The sequence below is a fragment of the Halictus rubicundus genome, chromosome 14 (assembly GCF_050948215.1).
Source record: "Halictus rubicundus isolate RS-2024b chromosome 14, iyHalRubi1_principal, whole genome shotgun sequence".
NCBI lineage: Eukaryota > Metazoa > Arthropoda > Insecta > Hymenoptera > Halictidae > Halictus > Halictus rubicundus.
Genome location: NC_135162.1, coordinates 8,334,634 through 8,362,605, shown reverse-complemented (window position 1 = coordinate 8,362,605; position 27,972 = coordinate 8,334,634). Strand labels below are relative to the sequence as shown.

The 27,972-nt window shown below is 44.0% G+C and overlaps 1 protein-coding gene across 10 annotated transcripts; it reads left to right on the top strand.

The window, feature by feature from the left end:
• The first annotated feature begins 344 nt into the window (after window positions 1–344).
• LOC143360902 (phosphatidylcholine:ceramide cholinephosphotransferase 2) lies at window positions 345–25,639 on the top strand. 10 transcript variants are annotated; one of them, XM_076800082.1, is made up of 7 exons: window positions 1,050–1,318; window positions 18,873–19,131; window positions 19,321–19,694; window positions 21,820–22,030; window positions 22,282–22,556; window positions 23,085–23,260; window positions 23,591–25,639. In XM_076800082.1, exons 2-7 carry the CDS (start codon window positions 19,058–19,060, stop codon window positions 23,744–23,746), a joined length of 1,266 nt encoding a protein of 421 aa, XP_076656197.1. In that variant the 5' UTR covers window positions 1,050–1,318; window positions 18,873–19,057; the 3' UTR covers window positions 23,747–25,639. The 10 variants fall into 10 exon arrangements, with proteins under 10 accessions (XP_076656199.1, XP_076656197.1, XP_076656203.1 ...); XM_076800083.1 differs by lacking the exon at window positions 1,050–1,318 and adding an exon at window positions 1,420–1,681; XM_076800084.1 differs by lacking the exons at window positions 1,050–1,318; window positions 18,873–19,131 and adding an exon at window positions 345–497.
• The last annotated feature ends 2,333 nt before the right edge of the window (window positions 25,640–27,972 follow it).

Sequence of the window (27,972 nt, the reverse complement as noted above, 5' to 3'; positions counted from 1 at the left end):
CCTCAGAAGAGTCGAGCGAAACCATGAGCCCGTGAGACTTGCGTCGTCAAAAAAGGGGACGGTCGTATTACGATACTCGTCACTCCGTCGCGGCATATCCTGGTGCACGGGTGGATCGTGATCGAAATTTCGCATAACCGTGCTGCGGTCTTCGATACGGAAGCTAAAAGTTTGCTAAAGGAAAGGTATCGTTTCCGTTTGTTGTGTTATTGTTGTTCGGTGCGATCACGTTCCGAGTGCACGAGCACGCTTCACTTTCGATTGATCGATAACACCGTGAACTAGGTCGTCCACGAGTCGCGCCCCGAATTGTGGAAACATACGTAAAAGCCTGAAGAAAGCTGAAGAGATTCGAGCTTGTATCGGTGTGCTCGAGCGAGAACACCAAACGACGCATCTGACGATCTTACATGCCTCTGATCCACGTTCGCGTATATGATGAAATTACAGCTGCTTGTTATCGAAACGGAATACTGCTGGAGGAAAGCGTTGCTTAGGTAAGCTGGCAACATTCTCACCAAGCTGCTTATGTCTTTAGCACTTGCCCGTTAAGCTTGTTTGCCGATACTCACCGTGCAGTCGTAATCGCGTCATGTTATTATCTCTCAATGGTTCATCGCATAATTCCAAACACACAGTTACTCAATAATTCGATTATCAGTACATCTGTTGAACTTCATCTTGTAGATCTTCGTTTCACGAATTGTTCGACGCATTTGTCACGAAATGTCCTCAGTGCCGTTAACGAGAGACCTAGCGTCTATAGAATAAGTGACTAGTTCAAGGATTTATTTGTTTCCATGAATTCTCTCGGGAAAATCGACTCGAATTTACCGCCATTTTCCCGGTCGGTAAGGTAGCGCGTGTACCGACGGTCGGTAAACGAAGCTGATTCGACTTCGTCGAACTTGAATCGATTGCCACCACGTTCATGGCGCTCGAAGAATCGGATGGACACCGCGAGAGCAAAGCTTGACGATGTTTCAGAACGCTTCGGGTTTCTCGACCCGTTCCTCTCGGTCTTCTCGTTCGTGGCTGTCCGGCTGACGCCATCTTTTTTTCTTCTTTTTTTTTGTTATTTTGTTGTTTAAAAGTGTCAACGTTTCGGAATTGCACACGATCGAAGTACAAGTGAATCGTGGGTGTTGTGAGTGCGGACAGCGAAAGTGCGACATGAACGAACGCTGAACCGTTCGTCCGGGGCCGAGAAACGATGATTGTGTGAAAACGCGATATGAGTTCGCGTCGTCGTAACTCTAGCCTACATCCCTGAAAGATTGCGAGCCATAAAGAAGTCGTTAGCCATCCAAGTGTCCATGTAAAACTCATTCACTAGAAAAAAAACTCTTCCCCCTTTGAAGTATTGTTGGTTAGTTTATGTGTTGTTTGTTAAATGTGTTTTTTTTTTGTTTCGTTAATCTCTCGCCTTCCTGTTGCACACTCGTGGACGGGCCATTGGTCTCGAATGGGTCCTCGAGTTCTCGGGTTGTCCCTCTGCCATTTATTGGTTATGTTCTCTATTACGAGTCCGTTTGCCGTAAATCGCACGCTTCTCTAGCACGTACCGAGAGTAGTGGAGAGACTAGAACGATATACATACAAGTAGTGCGTGTACGTAGCAAAGTAAAATGCACAAGTTAAGATTGCCTGTCAAGGTCGAATTGCCCAGTGCTATAACAAGGTATGGTGGATATTTGATCTAGAGAGTATCGATACTGTTGCTCCTACCTCTCTCACGATTTTTCCTTACGCTATAATGATTCTCTATTGGCATGGTGCCGTTCGAGCTCGTCGCAGCCAGATTGTAAACAACCGTGCTACAATGATGGCCGAATGGAATCCAGACGGTCCGCATTTCTCTTGTAAATGTGTTGCACGAGACACGCGGTTATGTCTCGGATACGCAGTTCGAATCTATTTCCGTCCTCTCGCGCGAAAATCGCTGTACAGCGTAATTGTTCGACATAGAGGATCGTTGCTGCATGGTTGGAACAATTAGGCGGCTCCTTTTCTTCTCTTCAAACGTGACATTATCCGTTCTTATTAATTCGCCAAGCTAGAATACTTTTGAATAACATCCGGCGCATATCTGCGCCGTATTTCCAAGGTTTGTATTATACATTGTTTTTCACGTAACATATGTTGAAAATGAACGCGAGAACGCATTACTCATCGTCTAATCTATTCAGGTATCAGAGTTCACTGAATCGTGAATCTTGACGCGCTCTGATCATTCCAGAACCGATATTTACAAGCCGCTAATTTTACGATGGTCAAAGTGTAATAATTAGTTTATGCGATATACTTCGACGAACGTAAACGACGATACTTCATTTGTTTACAGGTGGTAAAGAATTCGATGGTCTCCCGCAGTGTCGCCAGATGAGGGGAGGGGGCACGAATCGAGGGGAAAAAGTTACCCCCTCTCTGCCAGCGTCGGAGTATGCACGACAGAGACGAAACGCGTCACGTGACCGGCCGGCGGGGGGAATAGCTCGGTAGAAGGGGAAATTAGAGTGGGGGAACGAGTCTCGATCTGGCGACACTGGTCTCCCGTCGTCGTTTATTCGATTGGTCGTTGACCGTCGCGAAATTAGTTGAACCGCTCGTAAGATATCGGACCGAAATGTTTACCAAACGGTAAATCTCTTGCATTTCATGCGACCATGACAAAAGAGAATGGAGCTGGTATTTCGCTAACCGTTCGCACAAGAAGGCGGGGCTCGTTGTTCCGACGATCGCTGAATGCTTGTGCTTCTCCGGTTAATTGAGCCGCAACGTTAAGACGCTTACGCCGCCATTCTTATGGAAAGCAAATGGCCTTGACAGTCATAAAACCTAATGCAAGCTGCATGCTCCTGTCCATCTCTATACATACAACGCTCCTACCATCCGGTTTCTCGTTTCCAGCGAATACGTCGAACCTTTCGCGTAGTTTCCTTGCGGACAGCCAGCTCGGTGGCTCACGCGTTGTCCCGGGGGGGCCTCTCGCAACCATAATTCCCGATTCATTCAAGTGAGTCTCGAATCTGACCGTTCGAAAATCGCACGGGCACAGTGGTTCTAGCGGCGACGCGTGAAATACCAGTTCAGTGGCGGATTTAGGAAGGGGGCAACAGGGGCTATAGGCGTGGAAAATTTTTGGAAAAATACCAAACTCACAACAATCAAAACATATAAATAGCCAATTAGAAAATGTTTGAAATTACAAGAAATTACATAAGCCTACGGGAGGGGAACGCAGAGTGTGCCCAACTCAGTTATATCGGGAAAATAGGTTGAACAAAATTGAGGTGGTACTAATAATTTTGTGCTTCGTGTTGTGAAGAAACTTATGGGAAGAAAGCGTAAAAGGGGGCTTGTAGCGTAGGCAATGGGGGAGGTTAACCCCTCCCTCGGGGTGTGATGATAACTGGGAGTGTCCTGTTGAGTACTCGCGTGATCCAGGCACCTCCCCTTTAGCTTGGGTGGGCGTGGGTTTTTTAGTGGGTAGCCTTTTGGGGATTTGCCCAGGGGTAGTCCCACATAACGCCGGCTTCCCCCAGGGAGCCTGGGTATGCGAAAAGCATTTTCCTCACGGAAAAAAAAAGAAAGGAGAGCTGTGTCACCGTGGTGGAGTTAGTGGGTATACACCTTCGGGGGGAGTCCCACATATCCCCGTCTCAGGCAGGGCGAAGAATCCGTAATGCGATTATCACCATGTTGAAAAAAAAGGAGAGCTGAGGTGCAGAGGTAGCCAGATATCCGCCATTGGTCCTAGGGATATATTATAGGGAAAGATCCCCGTCGTTCGACTTACAGGTCAGTGGTGGGGGAGGGTCGCAGAATTTTTTATTTCGAAATACAGACGTGACTGCATTTATTTTGCATAAATCCCTCGAAAATTCGCGTCGGGTTCGAACGGTGCGATTTGCACGTTGCGTTTTTGCTTGGTGGATACAGTCAGGTGAGCGGACAAAGTTGATCCGAAGCGAAGCGCGTTATCACTTTCGAAGGCAAGGAACGGAAATTCATTATCGGCTGGTTCTGAGGAACGAGATCGATCGTTTGCGGTCGGCTCTGTCGAAGGGCGACGAAGGCGCAAACCTCCGACCTAGTCCGAACCACCTGTACGTGTGTTCCGAGTGCGCGCGCCCTCGTGGTCCGTCGAGTGCACGTGCACCGAGCCGCCCCGACTCGGATAGAAGCGCGGGCTATTCGATTCGACGCCGAGCGTCCCGCGTACGTTGCAACGCGATTTCGTAGTGTATTTTTGGCGTCCTTGCCGCGCTCGCCTCAGTATGTGAATCAAAGTCGCGGCGATGGCCTCGCGTAAAATTCGTTCGGTTTCACGCGCGCGAAACAACGGGAAATTGAATCACCCGACCGTCCGCCCCGTTCGCCGTTGCATGAACGAAAATTCGAAAGTTATGCCATCTCGGGGATAGGCGCGCGCAATAGTGTGGGTAACCTTTTTCACGAGGGTAAATTGTTCGGCAATTTGTTAACGAGATTTCAAGGTCGTCGGTGTTTTCTTTTTATAGGGACCCCTATATCCGGAAGCTTCCGACGATTGCCGTGGGATAGCTCGTGGCCATATATCCGGACACCACGGTACTTCTTCGGTACTCGTGTAGAGCACGAAGAGACGAATCCAACGAGTATAATGACCGCACCGTTACGGTCATTCGATCTCGGGATGTCCGACAGCCTCGAGTATGCTACCTTTCAGAAATATTCCCGACGCGTCGAGTATTTTGAGAATCGCGGCCGTAAATCGTGCCGGGAACCTTCGGTGCCGCCAGTTTTTCGACGTCGCGTTGCCTTTCACGAGACCTTGTGTACGCACGCACACACACACACACACACACAGATCCGATCCGGATTGCTCGCCTAAACACCGTATGGCAGCGTCGGAATCTGGATTGCATCGGAGATCGATCGTGTCGTTACGCGAGTATAGACATCGTTGATACCACTCGTCAAGGCGCCAACAACGCGAGACGGACCACGGGTCGCAAACGTGATCGAACAGTCGCGACCACGAAGCTCGGGAACCAAGTTCCTTTGTCGTTCAATCTCCCTCCGGATCTCCCAGAAATCGGCAAATCTTTTCGAGACAACCGACTGGGCCCGTTTCCGTTCGTTCTGGCCCAGTTCGATAATATTTTGGGGTCAGATTTTTCGATCGGGATCGCTCGGTCTTCGGGGCCTGCTCGCACGGAGCCAACGAAGTGCATATCGATGCGCATGTAGGACGACTATAGTGCTGTTTTCAGTAATATGGTCGCGCCGCTCTTTACCGGTCACATACCGTAGCACAGTCTCTCGCTCTCTTGCTCCCTCTTCTTCTTCTTCTTCTTCTTCTTCTTCTTCTTCGTCGTCGTCGCTTCGGCCTCCTTTTCCGTCTTCCTCCTGTTCCCCTGCCTACTTACCGAGAGCTCCGTGGCCCGTAGTATTTACGTTCAGCGCGAACATGAAGCCGGTGCAAACTGTTATTTTCCTGGACGCGTAAGTAGAAGATTCCGCCGGAGAACAGACTTTCTCAGCTCGTGTTTCTCGCTTTGCTGGACTCCGCGACAAACAGAGCATCCGTGCGGCATTAATCATTCTCGCGAACACGCAGTGACGCCTCGATATTTCTTCACTGTCGAAAACCAGACTGAAATATCTCTCGTATCGCGTACAGACGTTCTTCTTTGATCTCTCTCCGCTGGCACTGCTCGTGGAAAATGATCTATAACTCTTCTATGCCTCATGATTTCTGTATGAAACTCGCACTGGCATATTCGCGACTCTTTTCCGAGTAAAAGGACACCAAACACGATACACTTGGGTTGAAATTTGCCTGCGTAATCCACGGTATTGTGGAACCTCTACTATCCGAACTAGTCGGGTGGAATTAGCTACACTGCTAGAGAGCGTCTTCATCGATTTTCCAGGCGAATCGCGTTCTGTACGAGAACGAATCATTTCGGATCAAATTTTTCGTGTGAAACAGTGGGCAGTTGGTTCGGATAATAGAGGTTTTACTAAATCGTGCATTGCACGGGCTAGCGTGATCCGAATGGTATCGTGTTGCGTATCATTTTGTACGGAAAAGTGTCAGGAACAGGCCAGTAAACGTTCCATGAGGCAACAATTAAAAATAAACAAGTGCCGCGATCAAACTCGACCTCTGAACCTGAACGACTCCAGTCAACAATTGATTTCTCTTTTGTCCTACGGTGACGTTTAACGAGCGGTAACTAGACAAACGAAACGAGTGGTATCTAACTGAAATAAGCAGTATCTAAGCGAACCTAACGGTGTTCAAATAAGCGTTTCAGAGTGTTTGCCTTTCTTTTTAATTTCACCGTGGAACAATGGTTTAACGCGTTGGTTCCCCTTTTTTTTCCTCTCTCCTAGACCCTTTCGCGGGAAACGTTTGCTTAGGCTTACGTAAGCGAGCAATTATTTTCTGTTTACGGCCGCGCGTTCGCGCCGCTCTCCGCGGACGTTTTCCACGTTTGAAAAAAAGAAAAAAGAAAAGAAAGAAAAAGAAAAAGAGTAGAAAAGGAGGGAAACAAGTATATCATAGCGAGGCGACAAACGATGCGGGCGTGCTGCGAGTTATCGGGTGACGTGTGCCGATTCCAGTTGACGGAGACATTTTCCGAACGAGTAACAAATTGCTCCTTGCAACAAATTAACTGGTCGCCCGTTTAACGAAGTGCCTCAGTATCGGGCATGATTGCGAGCCGTTCGCGTTGTGCTCGACCGGAAATCGTATTTCACCGACTGTATCGCGTTCGGCCGAAAATAAAATTGTGTACGCATAATCGAGCATGTTGAGTCAGCGGGAACAATGGTGCCGCGGAGTTGAAAGGAATTTGTGCACCGGTGTTGAACATTGATATTTACACCGGGACAAGAAGCCTCGAATCAAAAAGGCGGTTTGTTGACGGGCAGCATAGGGATTGAATCGACGCTAATTAATAAATAAATAAATTTCACTTCGCACAACCGTTTCGGCGCTATGGAATTTCATTTGTTGCCTCGGGGAGCCTCGGTGTCTGAAAAAAGGTATTTCTCAATTCATTTCTGCAATAAAGCCTCCGAAGGACATGCACAATGCGAGACACTCAATTACTATGGTACGAAAATGAATATCGTAATTCAATATCGCACACTGGCTGATGCCAGCGGCGTTTTATTTATTATGAAACTGCAGAAATTTACACAATTTTGCTCTCACGGACAAATTCTTTAAAAAATTCATTCCAAAAATAAATTTTATTTCTGTCGTCGGTGTTCCAAACGAACGAAACTACAAATAATAAATTCCTGATGAACAATGTGAAACTCGGAATTGTCTCGAGTAAAATGTTAGCAACTTCGCAATTGTACCTCGAACGAGGCCGTTGAAAGTCTGCGAGCGAGTGTAATTCCGACTTTAGCCTAATCGCCGGCTGTTTGCCCGAGTAGTTAATACAATTCTCCGCGTTGGAAATTATTAGCATCGATTTGTTTGTTCTGGTAATACGTAATAATTGGTCGTGACCTCGGCGGGCTTCCCATTCGCCGGGAAACAATATCTCGAGCACAATGTTCCACCGTGGAACAGTGCGAAAACGAATCGATACGGCTCAACAATGGGGGAGAAACAAAAGATTGTTAAATTACCGTACTGAAAAAGTTGTTCTTGATAGGGGGCACGAAGTGTGAATATTAATCCTCGGACTCCAGCGAGTCCTACGCCTATGCCGGAGTCATTTCTGACCCACGCCGATATGTCCAGTTTTCTTTCGATATAAGACGTCGGCTCGACAATGGAGGAGAAACAATAGATTGTTAAATTACCGTACCGAAAAACTTGTTCTTGATAGAGGGCACGAAGTGTGAATATTAATTCTCGGACCCCAGCGAGTCCTACGCCTATGCCGGAGTCATTTCTGACCCACGCCGATATGTCCAGTTTTCTTTCGATATAAGACGTCGGCTCGACAATGGAGGAGAAACGAAAGATTGTTAAATTACCGTACTGAAAAAGTTGTTCTTGATAGGGGGCACGACGTGTGAATATTAATGCTCAGACCCCAGCGAGTCCTACGCCTATGCCGGAGTCATTTCTGACCCACGCCGATATTTCCAGTTTTCTTTCGATATAAGACGTCGGCTCGACAATGGAGGAGAAACAAAAGATTGTTAAATTACCGTACTGAAAAAGTTGTTCTTGATAGGGGGCACGAAGTGTGAATATTAATTCTCAGACCCCAGCGAGTCCTACGCCTATGCCGGAGTCATTTCTGACCCACGCCGATATTTCCAGTTTTCTTTCGATATAAGACGGCGGCTCGGGACCGACTTTCGTCGTATTTCGGATAAAGAAGAGGGGATAGCGATTTTCTTATTTCGAAATAAATGCCCCTCGAGTTTTTCCCCACCTCGATGGGTCACGAATGACCCCGGCATATAGAGCGTTAACTCGGTGAATCATGGCTGTCTGCGCTAACAAATACTTTAACAATGCTAGGATCATCGCGAATCGATTTTGCAACTTGCATCAAGAAAAATTGAGAATAATTTACGCAGAATGTTAATAATTGGGTGACAGTTTCGCAAAAGAGTTCCAAGCTCAGGTTTCTTTTATTTCGGTTCGGAGAATCTCGGGCTTGTTTTATCGCGCAGACCCGGTCAAATCCGACACGGCGAGCTAGAGATTATCGATATTTGTTTTCTGAACGTGGACAGTTCGTCACGTGATCGTGATTAGTGTCGCGATAATAGACGGTCCGTGTCACGCTACTTTTTGATATTTATTTATACGCTGCCAAGATATCTGGAACCGACGGCACACGAGCACAGGTATCTGAAAGAGCAGTCCCCTCCGATTAGGAATCGTCGAAGGTCAAATGAAAATTCACTGTGGTAGTCGAAGAGAAGATCTTCGAGTCTTCGGAAGTCTTCGAATCCGTTCTGAGCATCGTCAAGCATCTACAATGCTTAACTCGTTAGTAAGTGTCGATTGCTCTAGCATTTTAATTGGTGTCTTCGCTTGGATCACTTTGTGCACGTTTTCTCCAAAATCTACAGTGTGTTTTAATTAGTAGACGGCGGATCCCATTTCTGACAAAAATGCAAAATAGTGGAAGCGTTTAAAATACTAGTTTCAAATTGTTAAGAAAAGGTGTCTTTGCGATTACTACGGACAATTTTTATTTATGGAAATCCGCAGTCTATTAAGTAGTATCTTCACTGGGATCACGTTGCGCACGTTTGCCCCGATCGGAAGAGTGTCTGTTGACTCTTCCGAGATTGTTTTCACGGCTCGCGAAAACTGTTCCAAACACGTTCGTGCGAGTCGGGCCTGGGCAAGCTTCGAGAACTGCGGGAACGTTTCGAGGAAAAACAGTCGAGGCTTTCGCAAATCAAGGATTCGCCGATCCGAGGTATCTGCGTAGTGCGTCAATCGTTGTAGGTGGAGCAGTGAATCAGTTATACGGGGAAAGAGGAAGTGAGTCACGAGCCGGGTCCGATTATTTGTGACGTAAACACTGCTTCTGTAACGAGTGCAGCGTTTTCGCGGCTTTACCGTGAATCGTCACGACATGTATGACGTGTACACCGTGCCGAGGGAATGCGAGGCGGACGCGGTTCTTCGTGCCTCTTCGCAATTCCACGCCGGGAGTCGCGAACTTGAATGCTGCATACTTCAGAGCAAAACAATTTTTGATTTCAAAAATCTCCATTTATTTCTCTCGCGCAGGAGCTCGGACAAAATTCGCGCTGACATGCGGGACCATTTTGCAATCATTCCATAATTCAATTCTCGCGTGAATCGGTGAAACAGTTGTAATATTAATAAATTCGGTTGAGGGCAGTAACCTTGAGGGCAACCGGAAACGATTTTTTTAATCATTCTTTTCCCCCTCCAAGGAGCTCGGATAAAAATCGCGCTAGTATCCGGGACCATTTTGCAATTTTTCCGTGGTCAAATTCTCGCTTTAATCAGTGAAACCGTTGCAGTAATATTAATAAATTTAGTTGGGGGCAGTAACCTTGAGGGCAACCGGAAACGATTTTTCTAATAATTCTTTTCCCCTTCCAAGGAGCTTGGGTAAAAATCGCTCTAACATCCGGGACCGTTTTGAAATTATTCCATAATTAGATTCTCGCTTCAATCGGAGAAACAATTGTTGTAACATAAATAAATTCTGTTGAGGGCAGTAACCTTGAGGGCAACCGGAAACGATTTTTCAAATAATAATTTTCCCCCTCCAAGAAGCTCGGATAAAATTCGCGCTAGTATCCGGGACCATTTTGCAATTTTTCCGTGGTCAAATTCTCGCTTTAATCAGTGAAACCGTTGCAGTAATATTAATAAATTCGGTGGAGGGCAGTAACCTCGAGGGCAACCGGAAACGATTTTTCTAATAATTCTTTTCCCCCTCGAGGGAACTCGGATAAAAATCGCTCTAACATCCGGGACCATTTTGAAATGATTCCATAATTAAATTCTCGCTTGAATCGGAGAAACAATTGTTGTAACATAAATAAATTCTATTGAGGGCAGTAACCTTAAGGGCAACCGGAAACGATTTTTCTAACAATTCTTTTCCCCCTCCAAGGAGCTCGGACAAAAATCGCGCTAACATCCGGGACCATTTTGAAATTATTCCATAATTAGATTCTCGCTTGAATCGGAGAAACAATTGTTGTAACATAAATAAATTCTGTTGAGGGCAGTAACCTTGAGTGCAACCGGAAACGATTTTTCTGCCGATCTCGATCATTGCCCCTTCAAAGAAGCCTGTATGGCCGCGAATATGTGTGACCGTTTTGCAACCGTGTTGTAATTGAATTATCGTCGAAATCAACCACCGTTTCAGCAGTATCTGCGTTGTAGAGTATCGATCCTGTTCGAGGGTTGTTTCCCGGCGATTTCACGTGACGCCTTTCATCGATCGTGTCTCGACGATAATTATCAGCCGGGGGGATAATAAATAACCGGCCGCCGTCGAGACGTAAACGTAACTTGCCGTTTGACGTAACGGAGACGATTCTGATGATCGTTTAGATAACCGTTATTGTTGCTCGTTGATGGCAGCTATCAAACAATTCGTGTGTAGTCCATGTTGAAGCACGGGCACAGCGAACACAGTGGCCGGACACGTGTGACGCTCTGGCATCATGTTTATTTTCGACATAGTTCGTAACACGCTTGCTCCTTTCACCGACGCGTTGTCGTTGTACCGTGCAATTGATCTAATGATTTTTAATCTGGTTCGTTTCTCGTGTGAGAACGAATTGAACGGCGTGACAGCTACTCGGGCGGGGGAAGCAAAATTACTGTGGGGATACCAATTGCTGTGGCCATAGTTAAACTTATTTTCGAAGCACAATGATTGTTAAAAAGGAGATGTTAAATTTTTTTCATTAAAATCGGTTAATGTATATATATCTCTTTTTTAGTATTTATTATGCTACAAAAATAAGCTTTAATTGTAATTAATATGTGCACAGTAATTGGTATCTCCACAGTAATGGTGTCCCTTACTCTATTATTCTTTTATTTATTTGTGTTCACGAGAAAACAATGACAAAAACTGCTGTTACGACAGAAAAATAGGGTAAGGGACGCAAATTACTGTGGGGGTACCAATTGCTGAGCCCATATTAATTAAACTTGAGATGTTAAATTTTTCTCATTAAAATCAGTTAATATACACATCTCTTTTTTAGTATTTATTATGCTTTAAAAAGAAGGTTTAATTATAATTAGTATAGGGACAGTAATTGGTACCCCCACAGTAATGGGGTCCCTATTGATCTTCTATTTATTCGCGTTCACTAGAAAACAATGACAAAAAGGACGTGAAAACTGCTGTTACGACAGAAAAAATCATTAATTTGTCTGTCGGTTTCGGTAAAAATACAGGACGCTTCGACGGGTTTCTCCTACGCGTTACAAAAAAGACACTCGCCGAATTGATTGCATGTAATTAGCATCCCTCCCGTTGTGTAACCGGTGCATGTACATTTCCCGGGTCCGATAAGTGCAGTCGCACTGCAAAGTTCCCAGCACTAAATTAATGGTCTCTAATGGCGGCCATGTGTGTCCACTTTTGCCATTTTCCTTCTGCGATACCTGTCAATTAACGTGCAGGTGGTATTCAAATAAATGATGTTGCAATCTAATGGCTTCGGCGAGTTAGGAAACCTCACTGTAAATAAAAAAAGTAGTATGGTATAAACAAAAATAAAAGTAAAAAAAAAAAAATAAAAATGTCTCTTTACGAAATCTTTAATTGAAAATACAGGCAATTTAATTGACGTAGAAATATGATTTAGCCATCGGTATGCGCTTGGAGGCTTTCCCCTAATTCTCGAACAGTGTTTTACATTTTCTCTATTTTGTAATCCCCCGGCGTTATGCGAACAGAGAAGCGCACGTTGCATGCAACAACGCGACCGAACTTTTCGCTGGCGACTTTCACCGGCGCGCGCGCGTTTACTAATTAAAAATCGATCGCGACGGATCGTGTTCCGCGCTTTCGAAAAATCGCTCGGAAACAGCATGAGAGCGGTTAGCGTGGCGTCACGCCGTCCTTCGATTTGCGGGACGCGCAATTCCATCGATTTCCTATAACCTGTTTATTTCGGTGCCGGTGTTGAGTGCATCGTTCCGCGGATATTAAGTGGGAATCGCTCGAATAAATATTTTATAGAACTTACCATTCGATCTCGCCTTCGCTAAAATCTCTTGGAAGCCTGCTATTACAATCGCTGCGACAAATTGATCGACCTCCGGCAACGTTGATCGACAGCGATCGGCTGGATCAATCGCCGATTCATTTTTATAATTGTCAGCATCTGTCACTCTGTCAAACTAAAAATTACAATCGGTTAATGGTCCACTGTGTGCACCGATCGATAGGATGTTTTTTCTCTCCGGCCAAGTCCCGCCCACTATCAATTTCATATCACGATGACTATAACTGGAAGCCTATGGGGAGGGAATGTTGCACGAGTATACCGTCGATGTTAATGCAAATTTTCAGTTTTCCGAGTGTATAGCAACGATTACGGATCTTTTTGCGAAATAAAAATTGTTTGCGTCGGTTGCAAGGCACAGCGGTCGTCGCAAGGTCAAGTTGAGTAGGTGTGATTTGAAACAGTGGAAAAATTAAAAGACTGTGAGAGTGTTAATATATTAAAATTATTAACGAACGGTGTGCGTTTCTATTTAGTCATATCTTGCAATTGAGGCACAAACTGATTATTTTAAAGATCCGCAGTCTGCTAATAATTATCGCTATATCCGACTTATAAATAGTGATATAAATAGTGTAAATATATCTCCCTGCCGTCGAGTAAATAAAAACGCATCTCGAGTTAATTTAGGACCCACGCTGTTTTAACCTGTTGCTGAACCACCAATCGATGAGAGCAACGGCAGTAAACTTTTCTAAAAACCGATAAATTCATCATTCGTTTGTTGTCCACAGAAGAAACATTTTAAACTGTGGTTTTTGAGAACATTACTCACCTTTTGTCAAGCGGACGTTTGACCGTGGTCTTCCTCATCCGGCATTGTCGTAACTCGTGTTATTTGGAGGAAACGAACACAAACAGCTCGCGGACATGGTGTACATTGAGTAAGCAGTTCTTTAAAAGCTATTGCGTAAACAGATAATGGCTCGTCCTTCCACGTAACGCGGAACATTTTCGCGAATCTCTGCTCTGCAAATTCGAATACTCTGCAAGCATCCTTCACCGGCAATTTTTCAGAGGTAACAACAATTTAATAGCAAAAATAATAGCCCGCAGCGTTAGCTTGAAAAGATTTTTCCGCCACGTTGAACAAACATTTACCAGTGCGTCGTAATACGTGCGAATCTCTTATGCAAGGTGTCCCAAAAATGTTGTACTTTGAAAGAGGTGATTCCCAAGATCGTTTGAAACAACTTTTTCCTTTGCAAAAATCTTCTCCGCGGCTTTGTTAGCGAGTTATTAACGAAAAACGCGGACCAATCGGAGCGCGGTTAACAGTGGGCGGAGTCCGGCTCGGCCAATGCCAACGCTACGCTGAGCGGGAGGCGTCGCCGAGCCGGAATCCGTCTGCTGTAGCCGTGCTCCGATTGGTCCGCGTTTTTCGTTAATAACTCGTTAACGAAGCCGCGGAGGACATTTTTGTAAAGGAAAAAGTTGTTTGAAATGACCTTGGGAATCAGCTTTTTCAAGGAAATACAACATTTTTGGTATATTTTGATCGTACGTGAACAATCGCGCAAATCCCGTGTTTTACTTACGATGATTTGGCATTTTAGTTTGTAACCTAAGCCCTAAGCTTGAAACTCTATCGTTCGTTGACGACAATAATTCAATTGTTCTGATTTAGCGTGGGCGCCATCAATTATGAGACTGCATGCTAATTGTCGGCACGGTAGCGAACGACCGATTCGCCAGTACGTGAATAACACGATGACGCAAAGTTTATAATTAAACCGGGCGAACGCAGTTCGCTGGTCAACAAAGAATTTATTGTCTGCCGATGAGAGGCTTCCGCGGGCAGTTCTTGCATGATAACGATACGAGCGGAATTAGGGTTAAGCCTCTTTTCCCGCCGTTGTCGCGAATTCGTACGATCGCGGTTATCAAACTGCACGCGAACAGTCGATCTGTACCCTCCCGTAAATAAATAGAGTCCCGTTGATCCGTTTATGCGAACGGCCGGCCGGCCGGCCGGCCCGCTTTCCGAGCTTTTCGCGTTATGACGGACGCCTAATCTAAGGACGACGCGCGGCTATTGTGGCTGAAGTGCTTCTAAAATTATACTTGATGCGGCTCGATACGCGACCCCTTTTTAAAACGGATTATCGAGTTCAAGTTGCCGCGCGAAATTGAACACCGTCGAAAACGCCCCGGCCGCCAAAATTAGAAAATCTTTTTTGGTAAATGTCCTGCATGCCAATGGCGGCACTATAACACAAATTTTTATAATTTCTTTTTGGCAATGCAGCAATGTCCACCATTTTTGCGGTGCACGGTAAACGGGGCAACTCGAGGTACCCTTTTCTCGAAAACTGTTAGACCGTTCGAGTTGAAATTTGTCGTGCTTTTAGTAGCAGAAATGATGGGCGTTTTGGCCGTAGGATTTTTCGAAAATCGACCCACAGTCGGGTCGGTAAAATCATTTAGGTCGGTGGGGTAGCGGAATTGTTTTTATTCAACTCACTGGTGGGGTTGTATAATTGTTCGGTATCCCAAAATTTCCTTTGGCTAAAATACACCCCTAGCATGACACCAGATGCTCAAAAAATTTGAAGTCGATAGCCGCAGTAGGATCTGAGAAAAAAAATCACGAAGCTTGCGGCTAAAAGATTCAATTTTAAACTCACTATAGCTGAAGCCTTGTGGCGGGCAGAGCTGAGGGCAATGTGACGTCAGCGGGAGAAATATTCTCATAGGCTGAACCATCGAAAGGGGGCGTGGCTTGTTGCCCGCCGAGTCGATTACGCCCGTGGGAGCAAATTCTCTGCCCGCACGGGCGATAGCCGAGCCGGGACTGCACTATAGTAAACGCGTACCTGGCGTACCTACACGGCCGATAGCGATCTCCCCTCTTCTGATTCGCATAAACGGACTTATCGTCGGTCGCGGATTATCTGCGCGGAATTTATCGCGCGTGCAAAATGCAATGGGATCCGCCTACGTGGAAGACGGCTGTCCACCCACGTATAATTTTTCACCGCCTCTGTACGCAAGGGGAACGAAGTTATGCTCGCACGGGCGTGTTAAGATAAATCAGCAATTAACCACGATTCGAGTTAATCGTTGCGAACGAACGCGGCTCGAGTTAATTAAACCCGAACTGGTCAGGCATCCTGGTTGGCTGCTCCGAACATTTTTCGGACAAGTTTTTTTATTAAGCTATAGAACCCCACATGGGATTTTTAGCAGCATGCACATGGCTGTGCATGCTAACATTACATTACATAGGTGATTTAAAAACTAGGATTGAGACAATATAATGAGCATTTCCGAGTACAAAATTAACATTAATGATATAAACAGTGAGATTTAAGAAATGAGTGTATGAAAAACAGAGGGCAAAGAAAGGGTCCGCACAAAAAGGAGTCTATTGTATAGGGTGGAAAGAACCCCTTGTCGCAAAGTTTGCGAATCAAGGCGTCTCGGACAAGTTTATCGCGTTGAGAAAAAAATCGCCAAGACGGAGTTAGGCTTCCGTGAAACGCGCCATAGAGCGCCACGGGAAATTCGATTAACCGGGGAAACCTTTTCTGCGACTCATTCTTGGACGCTTCTCTTGGGTTTCGCTCACTATGCTTTTGCGGTGACCGGTTCACGATATTTATTATTAGGATCTACACGCGATAATTTGCATTAATTGCACCGATGTCGACCTTTATTTCTTGGTGATTGAAAATAATACGGTGAATTCTCGATATTTGTCCACAACACGGGTCTCGCCAGCGACATGTATCGTCCAGGAGACATGTCCGAGTCGTGTTATGTTTACACTCCTCGGCGTCCGAGGCTTCTCGAGCTTCGGGGACCCTCACTGGGTATAGCACGTGGTAGTGGGGATAATTCCGCGACGTTTATCGTCCAGGCCTTCGCGACATATATAGAGAAATTTTATTAAAATTGTTCTATTTCACATTTGAGCTACCCAGTTTCATTATAAATGCATCAAGTACCCACTCTGTTCATTATCTTTTTAGTAAAAATAATTATTTAATTATCACTTCTTTGGGCAATCAGCATTCGCTTTTCTGTTTATCTTCACTGTTAGCAGTCCTACGAGTTTAAATGGCGCGATAAAATGAATAAGGAGGGGGAACTTAATCGGGAACATTTTTATAGTTCGTTTCTCGTTTATTCCATTGCTTTTGCGTGTCGGCGACATTGCAGTATCCGTTTCCTCCGTTCGCGATCCGTCCTCGTTTGCTATTCGCGGACATTTTCCTTCATCCAGATAACTTTTGCCTCGCCCCTTCCGCGATCTCGTGGAAGCCTGTTCCTGAGAACGGTCGACAAGTATCCTTAACACGATAACCTTTCGCTGGCTGTTGCGATGATAACTGAAAAGCGGAACGTTGTAACAGCGAGATGCACTGTTGAGCGTGCAACGAGCCGGCTGCATGCGGGCTGCATGTTTCGTGGAACGATAAAAACCTAAGCTGACATCGTCCCGGAGAGATTAGATATATATATATATATATATATATATATATATATATATATATATATATCTATCGAATTCAGATTTTTCCGGAAAACTCATTTCTTCCATCGGGCGTATCGATTGAAAATATTGACACGCGCAGAAATGTTTCAGATAGCGGAGGTAAATACCGCAGAAGCACTGTGTTCAATTGACTCCGTTAGAGTACTTGGCTTGTTAGAGATAATGTTTAATTTAGAAACGAAATGTTACACTTATCTGCTCCGGGGAAATGGTATTAATAAAATTGGACCGGTTGAGAAGTAGGCTGTGAACGTCCGTAGAAATTTACGATTGTATCAATTATGTTGTGCAAACAGGATTAAATTGTTTCGTCCAAACTTGCAGCGTTTAGAGTGTTTAACAATTTATTTGTGATTTTTATCCGGCGAGTGGAAAGGTTCGTGTGGTTTTAACGGAATTGTATTATTTTGTTTCACAGTCTCCGCCATTTTGTCGGGACCCATTAATTCCCATGAAAACAAATTTCTCTCTTTTTACATAAACGGAATAAACAAAGTCTTATTGCACAAAGTACAGTCAAGTCTTGATCTAAGCCGAACGGACCTACACGATCTTAGTCTACACGATCTTAGTCAGTTCGCCTATCACTGGGGGGCATACCCAGCGAGGAGCCAAGAATCTCCTGGCCGATATATGTCCGTGGCTAGACCCCTGTTTTGGACATATATCGAGTCAACACTGTAGTAGCTCTACACGATCTATGTCCGATCACGGACCCGAGGATCGGGCTCAGATCAAGACTTTACTGTAGTGTAGGATTAAATTGATGTACTATAAAAAAACCAGTCGACTTCTGCAATATTTTCATTTCGAGCGAACCAAATTTTGAATGCACTGAAAATGATTTTAGTTTTATTGGAAATAATTTGTTGATATGAGAGCACAAGGTGAGATTCGATAACGCAATTGGAAGTTGTGTTCCAGCATGCGATAATGAAATATAGTTCGTTCACAATTCTTATAAATAGATACTCTTTGCATGCTCATTAATAATTCCGTAATGTTTTCATCGTACTTACGTCAAATCCTCCGGCTGCGCATTGCGAAGAATCAAAATGACGATGCAGAATTAACGTCGCCTGTCGGGCTCCGTGAAAATGAGGAGATTATGGTTGTCCAAGATCCTTTTAAAAAGAAAGAAATTTCGTCGAAACAATTACCGAATAATTAGAATAAATATAATTTTGTTGTTTGTACATAGCATAAATTAATCATATAAATTACTGTTTCTTTGTTTACTTATACTGTATTCTTTCTTGAGAAGCAGACTATAGTCGCTTCTATATGTCACTATAGTCACAGACTTTCAGTGCTAGTTCCAGCTTTGAGCTATAGTTCGGAGAAAAGTGTAAGCAATTTTCCAAAAGACTGTGCTAAATGGCAATGGCTAGTCCCTAAAAATTTTTTTGAACACTTTGCAATGCCATGGTCGTCTAAACAATACATTCATCTCATCAGTAACAATTTAGACGCATGTATTTTATCGTGATTAGACTGCGACTGCTTGGAACAACTAAAAGATAACGATTAGAAACATGTTCCCTACGATAGACCTCTAGAAAAATATAAAATTAAATCGACAGATCGTTTATATATTGTTTGTGCAAAGTATGCAGTCTGATCATTGTCCTCGTAGAAACGACTTCGCCAAACCGATTGGATACTTCCGATGGCACCCAGCCGAAACTCGCATTGATCCGAAACGATCGATCATTCTGATCGGTTTCTGACCGGTATCGATTATTACTACCGGAAAAAGAAAAAAAGAAAAAGAAAGAAAGAAAAAGACAAAGAAACGGAGAAACTTACTCGAGTCTCCAAATGATCGACAGACAAAAAGCGTGCTTCTCTCTCTGCAACGTACTTTGCTCCGATTCCTCGAGAGAAAGAAGAAGGTCCGTGTGCATTAGGTCTCCTTTGATCAATATTTTTCCATGGAATTCGCGATCTCGGATCCTCCGGAACCCGGAGGATCGCGGGGCCGTTCGATTTCCTTGGAAAATCGTGTGTTCTTTGTTCGATCGGCGCCGGGCGGATCTCGCTACCTGTTGTGTCTCACGTGGCCGATCGGCTTTTGTTCGCAGGATGATAGTGGACCCCAAGGTCACAAGTCTGCATAACGATTACGGAAGCTTCGATCGACCATTGGGCGCCGGCGAGGGTCACGAGAGAGACGTCGAGGCGGCAGTTGATGGAAGTAGCAACGGAATGGCACAGTCCAGCGACGTTTACCAACGGCAGCCATTGTTACCCGGTGCACCGGCCAAGGGGAAGGACAAGTGGTCCGGGGTGGCATCCAGCTCGGATTATTATGTCGACGAGGACGAGAAGATAGACGGCCTCGGACGGCATCCCGGGTTACCGAACGGCTCCGGGAACGGCATCGTCAAGTTGGACATACCGGCGCCTCTGCGAGAGGAGCCCAGGTTCCCCAAGGAAAAGTGGAAAACCTTCCTTGGTGAGCATCGCCACGCCTCCCCGATGAACCCCTCGTTAACCTCCCGCAGCAATCTCTCAAGACGCGCGAGAAAATCCAGACCGAAATCGCTTCTTCTCGACCTCTCGCCGCTAGCTCCGAGCGAAAAATTGACGAAACTCTCTTATCTCTAATGATTTTTGACATTGCACCGTCACCGGCGTGTCGCCGACTCTCTTCCGATTAAAACGATACCCCACACGACGCAGTTCCGTTCGCATTTGCCCGTTTAATCCACCATTTAGTGGAACCTCTACTATCCGAACTGAACATTTTCCCACTTCAAAGGGAAAACGGACCCTGTTCAGCTGATAACCAGTTCGAATCTCCGTCGATTTATAGGGATTGTTTCAAATTGAACTCTCATCGCGTGTACAATAAAATCCACACTATCTAGTTCGGATAAGAGAGGTTCCAATTTATCGCGAATCGCTGAAACAAATGCGCACCGAATTGTACCGTGTCGGGGCTCATTTTAATCGGCAAAGCGCCGCCAGTGTGCCGGTAGATGTTCCACGGAAAAATGATCAGGGATAACGGAGTTTTATCAACAAATTAGTATTGTTGTAGCATCCAGAAGCTCGACCACCTCCGTTCGCATACATAATTCGTGTCGCGTACAGAAAAATATGTAGAACGGGTTTGTTTGTCTTCGGAGTTATGCCGGCGTGTTACGAAACAGGTTGTGAGAAGGTAGGTGGCGAACTTTTCCTGCAATTTTGCCGGCAATGAACTCTTTAGGGCAGAGTTGCTCGCGATTCGTTCGCACGACGGGGTGTCGATCGAGATCGAGGTCATCGCGTGGTCTGGTATTCCGCTGCACCGAGAGAGCGCCTGATTCAATGCAGTTCAATGCGTTCTTCAGCGATGAATCGGATGCGACCGATTCATTAGAACGAGGAGACTGGTTCTCCGGTTTAATTGGTCGCTTTGTAATCTTCTTCGACGAACCTGCGAGAAACGCACAATGTCGAATAGACGCACAGGCGTTTCTGATGATCTTAGAAGTCTCTTACAGTAAATATTTAAAGAAATACATTTTCTCCATGGTTATTAACATTTAGAAATATTTGGACAGTACACTAAATATTTAGAAACGCAACCTGGTCTACTGAAGAACATTCTTGTCTTTGCGAATTGACATCAGGTATACATCCTATGTATAATGCAGCACCTTTTTGCTTCAAAGTTGCAATTGCGCTTTGTAACATAATCGATGTTCTTTACAGTCTGTTTTATGCGCCTCTGCTTATCGCGTTTTCTTCGTTGACTCACTCGGTTATTTCATAACGTATTCCACAATTTGTTGTTATCTCCTCGCTGCGTTGTACATCCGTTTCCATTATTCTTCGAGCTCTTCGCTTCCTGGTAGCTACATTTCGATCAGTTATGCCATAAGGGCATCGTCTATCGTGATACTTCGTGGTCTAATCGATGATTCAGTAATGTTGGATGTACTTCCCGGAAAGAATGCATTCGTATCATGTGTACGGCTAGATACGTGCTTCGAGGATTTAATAGGAGAACATGAAGTGACATCTATCGACTTCAATCAAAACTTTAGTAGAACATTCTGTACGTTTTTCCAAGATTTGATAGTGCATTCAAAGGCGAATTTAACAATGCGGAAAATATTAGGTCGGTGGAGAAGCTCGTGTCCGATTACTTGTATTTTAATACGAATTCGGGTTAAACTTTACCTGAGGAAACCAGAAATTTTTAACTTTCTTTTATGCCAGCCTGTAGATTTTGGCGAGAAAATTCCGAAAATCCAAGTTTTGATTTTAGGAGTTCAGTGGTTCAAAAGTTCTGCGTGTTTAAAGATGTGCGATTTTCAGCGTTTTTGACTGGTAAGGGCGCCGCCATGTTTGTTTGACGAGCGGAGCCGCTAGGTGACAAGTAAAGTTTAGCCCGAAAGCGGACATCAATTTTTGCACTGATCTAACATTAATATTTTTTTGGCAAACTGTACTCGGATAGTTCAGTTAATAGGACTGTGAAATCTGTGCAAGCAGCAGAATTGTTTAGTTAGTTACCGAACAATTTCTCGCTTCACAGTGGGAGAGATTGAACGATGATTTAACGAATTGCATGGTTTCTGTTGCAGCATTTTTATTTATGGTAGTGAACTTTATATTAACGACAGCGTCCCTTGCAATGGTGCACGAAAGGGTCCCAGACAGAAACACGTACGGACCACTACCGGATGTGGTGTTGGACAACGTTGCTGCTCAGGATTGGGCCCTTAATGTGTCGGAAGTTCTGATTATGATACTGTCCAACTTAGCCATGGTTTTTATTATTTTCCATAAACATAGGTACGTAACATGCCCACAAGATTTTATGGGTTTATGACAAAAATGGGTAGCTGCAATTTCAAACAGTAGAAACATTGACAGAATCAAAGAGTATCTCTGCTCTTGTTAATGGTATTAAAGGAAGAAACAAATTTTTATTTGTTTCCTTCAATTGATCACATTTATTTTGCATAAAGATCCCTGGTTTATTTTTCCGGTCCATTGAAAAAGAATGATTATCGTTTGAGTAATTGTGCTTCGGTTTGTTGCAGGTTTATCGTTGTTAGGCGAGTGTTTCTCTTGATGGGATTGTTGTACATGATGAGGAGCGTCACAATGTTCGTGACAGTACTGCCGGTAGCCAGTAAGACGTATTTCTGCAGCCCCAAAGCGAACAACACGAGTCCGCTTCTCGTTATGAAGAGGGTTCTGCAGCTGATTTCTGGCTTCGGCTTGTCTATAAACGGCAAGCATACTTACTGCGGGGATTACATTTACAGCGGTCACACGGTCGTGCTTGTACTTAGTTACCTGATTATCGAGGAGTGTACGTACTTCTATATATATATACAAAACTATTGTTACCTGAACTCCGGACAATTACTACGCGTAAATCCTTAACACTAGGTTTTTGCAGCACCAAAAGTGACTATTTCACATTACTTTTATAAAAATAACAGGAATGCTGCAGTGATTAGCAGAACTTCTGTATCGTTCATAATTTCCTAGAAGAACAAAGAGGTTTATGTACATTGTATGCCTATGATCTGTCTATGTCTGACTCATGGCTGCATCTGGTACAATCTCAATAATCGTACATTAAAAACATTCGAACGCGCCATTTCGACCAGTCCCGCAAATCGAATGTTAAATACCAAGTTCCTTGACACTGTCCCCAATTTAGTTCAATGAAACGCTAATCGATAGTTCGTTTGGATGGTCTGAACTCATACGATCACTTTACTCGAGGTTTCACTGTCAAACCTGTTGAAAGTTTACGTAACGAACGTGAGATCTGCGATTTAAAAACCGCGAGATGTGGACGGAGAGTATTTAGGATGTTTTCCTGTTTCAGATTCGCCAAAAAGGTGTAAACCAATCCATTGGCTAGCAGGCATCACGGTTCTCGTTGGGGTAATTATGGTCTTGGTGGCCCACGGACACTATACAGTGGACGTCCTCATAGCTTACTACGTAACCACACGCTTATGGTATATTTATCATACGTTAGCCAATAATCCTCACCTCAAGGTAAGTGAACGTGAACGTATCGAGTCACGGAAATGACTGAATGAATGACTGAATGTTTCTAATGGAAATGATTGAAACGGTATCTTGTTGGTGCTAAGGACTTGGACCACTTTCATAAGCATTCGCACCACACGTATAAATACACATACAGCTACGGAACCACATATTTTTCCAGTATCATGCATTCTCCAACTAAAAAACAGTGAAACCTCCCTAACCACATTATCCTTAAATTTTACAACCATGTATTAATACGTGCAATATGGTATAGATCCTTGGCACCGACCTAACAGGACAGCTGTACTAATGGGCGCATTCTGATTTTTCCAGCAATACGAACCAAACAACTTTTTGACCCGGCTCTGGTGGTTTCGTATGTTCAAGTATTTCGAGAAAAATGTGGGCGGCACGGTGCCACGACAATACGACTGGCCTCTACCCTGGCCTCGACGATTCCTTGCCAAGCACCCGAACCGGGACAGTTAATGTTCGCCGTGATCGTACGATAGAGGCTCTCAGACAACAGAGTTACTTTTGTTGTATTTGTATATATACAAACATATATAAAAGCTTTACTAGAAATGTGGTACAAGAGATGCGCCCAAGCTTCCGTCAAGCTTCCGTGCCGAGGTCTTGACAGAAGTTTTCAGCAGTGTTCACTTCCTCGAGAACTATTATAAACGAGACGAACAGATAGGCCACGAGAAAATGAAAAAAAAATGGGAGAGAGAGAGAGAGAGAGAGAGAGAGAGAGAGAGAGAGAGAAAAGAAACAGTAAAAATATACGTGAACGAGAGAAGCATTCACCATCCGGAAGAGACACGCTCGTACTATCACGTTCGTTATCGTCCAATCGCGAAACCTATTTTTCCTTGATTTTGATACGACTTATACATAAATGTAAGGGATAGGCAACTCGATAGTACTGACGTTTAGTCCTTTATCAGGAGAATTCATATTAGACGACGAGCTGGAAAGAGGGAGGGAGGGGAGAGGGAGAGAGAGAGAGAGAGGGGGTATTTCAAAGAGTTACCGGTCAGATTAGTGTATAAAACGAAGAAGAAAGGAAACAAAAAACAAATGCTTAGATATCTCTATTTTCAGATACTCCGAGATGTGAATGATACTTAGGATTAAATCGCTGGATCCAGCGTGTTTACCACTCGCGAAACTGTATAACTAATTGTTAATAACATAGAATCATGTCGCAAGATAGCGGGCTCTTTTGTAAACTTTCGAACAACGACACTACTCGAGAATATTATTCAGAGGCGTCGCGATGATGTACGCGGGACGCAGTCTTCTTTCAGGCCTGGGCGTCGATTATTTCAACTGAACGATACATAATAAACATTAGCGAATTGTACTTTGCGTCGATTGTGCCGGTGATTATAAAAGTGGCGTAAGTCGTACATATTTCTTTTTTTTTTTACGAGATATTTAGACTTTTGCGTTTGAATATATTTTTCCATTATGCGCGAAGTGTTTCGGAAATCTCGCAACGCACGCACACGTAAAGTTTCCGCGGATAAATATGAAAATGAAATTATTGATTGCTTGGTAGACAGTTATTTGGAAAAAGTTCTTCCATGTTATAGGAATATTGATCGATCTTTTTTCCACAGCACTTTCGCAAGTACCGGCACAATTGATAGTGGTAAAAGATGCCCTTCAAGATATTCTTAAAGAACGTTCTCTCTGTTTCAAAGTATAAATAAATTGGTGTTAATCTGCCTGAGCTAATAGATGAAAAGTAAACGATGTTAAATACTAATTGTATTGTTGAGTGGCGCCTTGGTCTGCTTAGTATGCCGCGAGACCTTCCTGTGGTAGCTACGTTTCAGCGTGTTATTAATCTCAATCGACTTCCAAGTTAACTAAGACGATGTCGTTCTTTTTTGTAATTACCGTGAGACAAAACGAAAACGGCGGCATGCCTTATTCCGATGAAAGTCAACTGAATGCGTATTAGAATCTTCCGCATTTCTGATTGGTCAATTACTGTATTCGTTTCTCTCTAGTTCGTAACATGATCGTAGACAATTGGTATCCTGATCATTCGCGCAGAGATCACCGGTAATTGGCTCACTTTGTGTACTTTCTCGAGCGATCGCGCAATTTTCGTGGGACCAAGCAGAGAACAGATACACGCATACACACTCAAAAAAGAAGAAAAAAGAAAATGCAAAACAAAAAGAAAAACGTACAGAACCGATTTGAAAGTAATTCGAGGATCTGTTAGTAGCCATTGGACTCCTTATGAACAGAGTGTTACGATAATAAGACACCGTTGCTCTAGCTTTTCTTTTAGATGATAGTTTTTTTAAAACGTTGTCGATCGGAGAGACTGTAATGTGTTCTATTCGAAGGGCTTACGAACAACAACAAAAAAAAAAAAAAATCACAACCGACGCTTCAAGGCGGTTCCGATCACTTTGATCTATTGTGATAAGATGCTAATTACGCAACTGCGAAATTCGTGATTCCTCGGAATAAGGACGTCTTTGAATTCTGTATACACACCAAATGTTGTCACGCGTACACGATCATGGAGATGCGAACCGTGCGAGCAAGCATGATGTGCGAACACCGTAATGTGCCATTGTTCAGGGCTCGGGACGCTTCTATCTCTGCCAATAGAAAAGCACACGTAACGTACAAACTTACGAAGAAATAGTTTATCGATAGTATAGTAGACTGTGGGTCTTCATGCAAATTTATGTTCTTCGCAACGATGAAACTAGATAGTCAAACATTTATTTTGGTTTACGGAGCATTAGCATTACGGTTTACTATTTTTTAGATCATACAAGTCTGTACATATATTTAGCAATTTTTTAAATAGTATATACAGTCATTTCTAAGGCCTGGATGATTAACTTCAGGGAATTTTTGTTGACATATATTGAGAATTCACTGTACTGGACGCATCCTTACAATTTCAATAACCGTAAATCAAAAATGTTCATGATATTGCCATTGGGCTGTCGTTCCTTTGAATTATATAAATTTACCATAAATGCATACAGATGCACAGTCTATTGATTATAAAATTTATTAGCTTCCAAACAGGATGCACAATTCGGTCAAAATTGCATTAACTGTGCGCCTGCAGTCTAGCGACTCCTTTTCGATTGGCATTGCAAATTCATTGGTACAGCTTGCAATGTTTGAAAGCAGATTTTCACAGAAAAATCTAAGAGGGAGGAATGATCAACGGTGCTCTTTTTTTGTATTGTGCACACGGATTTTTCCGCACGGTTCGCTGATCCACCGGGTCTTCTAGCATCTCGTTATTTCGCGATACAATGATTCCTTGCGATTCTTGCCCCGCTCTGACGTCAATGAGCTTCAGTTTCATCTCATCATCGAGCTACTAGCACAAACGCTTTCGGGGGTCATTCAGTGAATCTCAATGAATTCCGTTTATTCGCGCGCGGATACGATGGAACTTGTCCAGTACAATGGAGAGTGAGAGAGTGTGAGAGAGAGAAAGAGAGAAGAGCGTGGAACGACTCGGCGGTTTTAGAAATTGCGTATTCTCGTGCATAGTTTAACCGACGTTAACCAGCGATTTGTTGTCCTCTGCACACATGGTTTATTGTTGTTGAGTGCTCGTGCAGAATCTTTTCCGTTGATCGTCGCGCGAGTGTCCCGATGGACGCCCTTGTTTCACGGCATCCGTCTCGACGTTCCGGTCAAAGTTGAAACATTATAAACGAGAAATGGCAAGAGCGTAAAACTGTCTGGATCGAAACCAGGAAGCGAAACGGAGCGTCTCTCGGTGTGTGCGAGCACTGCGTTTCTCGCTTTTGGGAGCTTCATCGAACTGTACAGAAAGGCACGCGAGACGAACACGTGGACGGAACTCGTCGACCCTTCGCTACATATTATAATTAAGTCTTTTTCCGTCTGTGATGATAGATGAGAACGAGTTGTCGTCGCGCGATTAATAAATCGTTGAACACGATCCATGTACTCGACACACGACCACTGATATTTCCTCGTAACTCTCTACGGACCAACCGCGTTGCTGTTCCCTCTGCTGACCTAATCGATACCGCGGTGGGGACAGGATTCACAGCCGAATCGGAATTCTCAAGGACGCCGGGACGTCGACTGATCATCCTACCGTGACTCAGAACGGAAAGCGCGAATCAACGCGAATCGGGTCATTTTATTAGTAGCGTCCTTCGCAAGGTCAGTCTTGAGGAGGCGTTCTTATTTTCGAATTTTTAAACATTTTTTTGCGGAACAACTATCGAACCTCTTGCGTTGGGGATTTGCATACACGTTTCTGGGTATTTCAGGCGCAATCATGATTTTTTATAAGCGGGAGAAATAAAAATTACTTGGGTTATATGTATTTTTGTTTTGCGGAGTATTATATAGTTCACTAATCAGTATGAACTGAAAGAATTTAAGAATCTTGATTTTTCAGTGAAATTACCGATTGTTTGAAAATATTTCTTGGTCTGTACGCTGAAAAATATGAGAAAAATTTCGGAAACGGAGACAACATTATTGATGGAATCACCACCGTGATCGGAGCGCATCCTGATTGGCCCGTAGACGGTTAACATTCAGCTGCGTGTATCCGATATATTTTATTAAGATTAAATGTGGTTCGTAGCGATTCTTGTGCGACGCAGTGTAAACGCGGATCGTCCGACTATGTTTTTCGATGTGCGTGTAATAGAACAAGTACATGT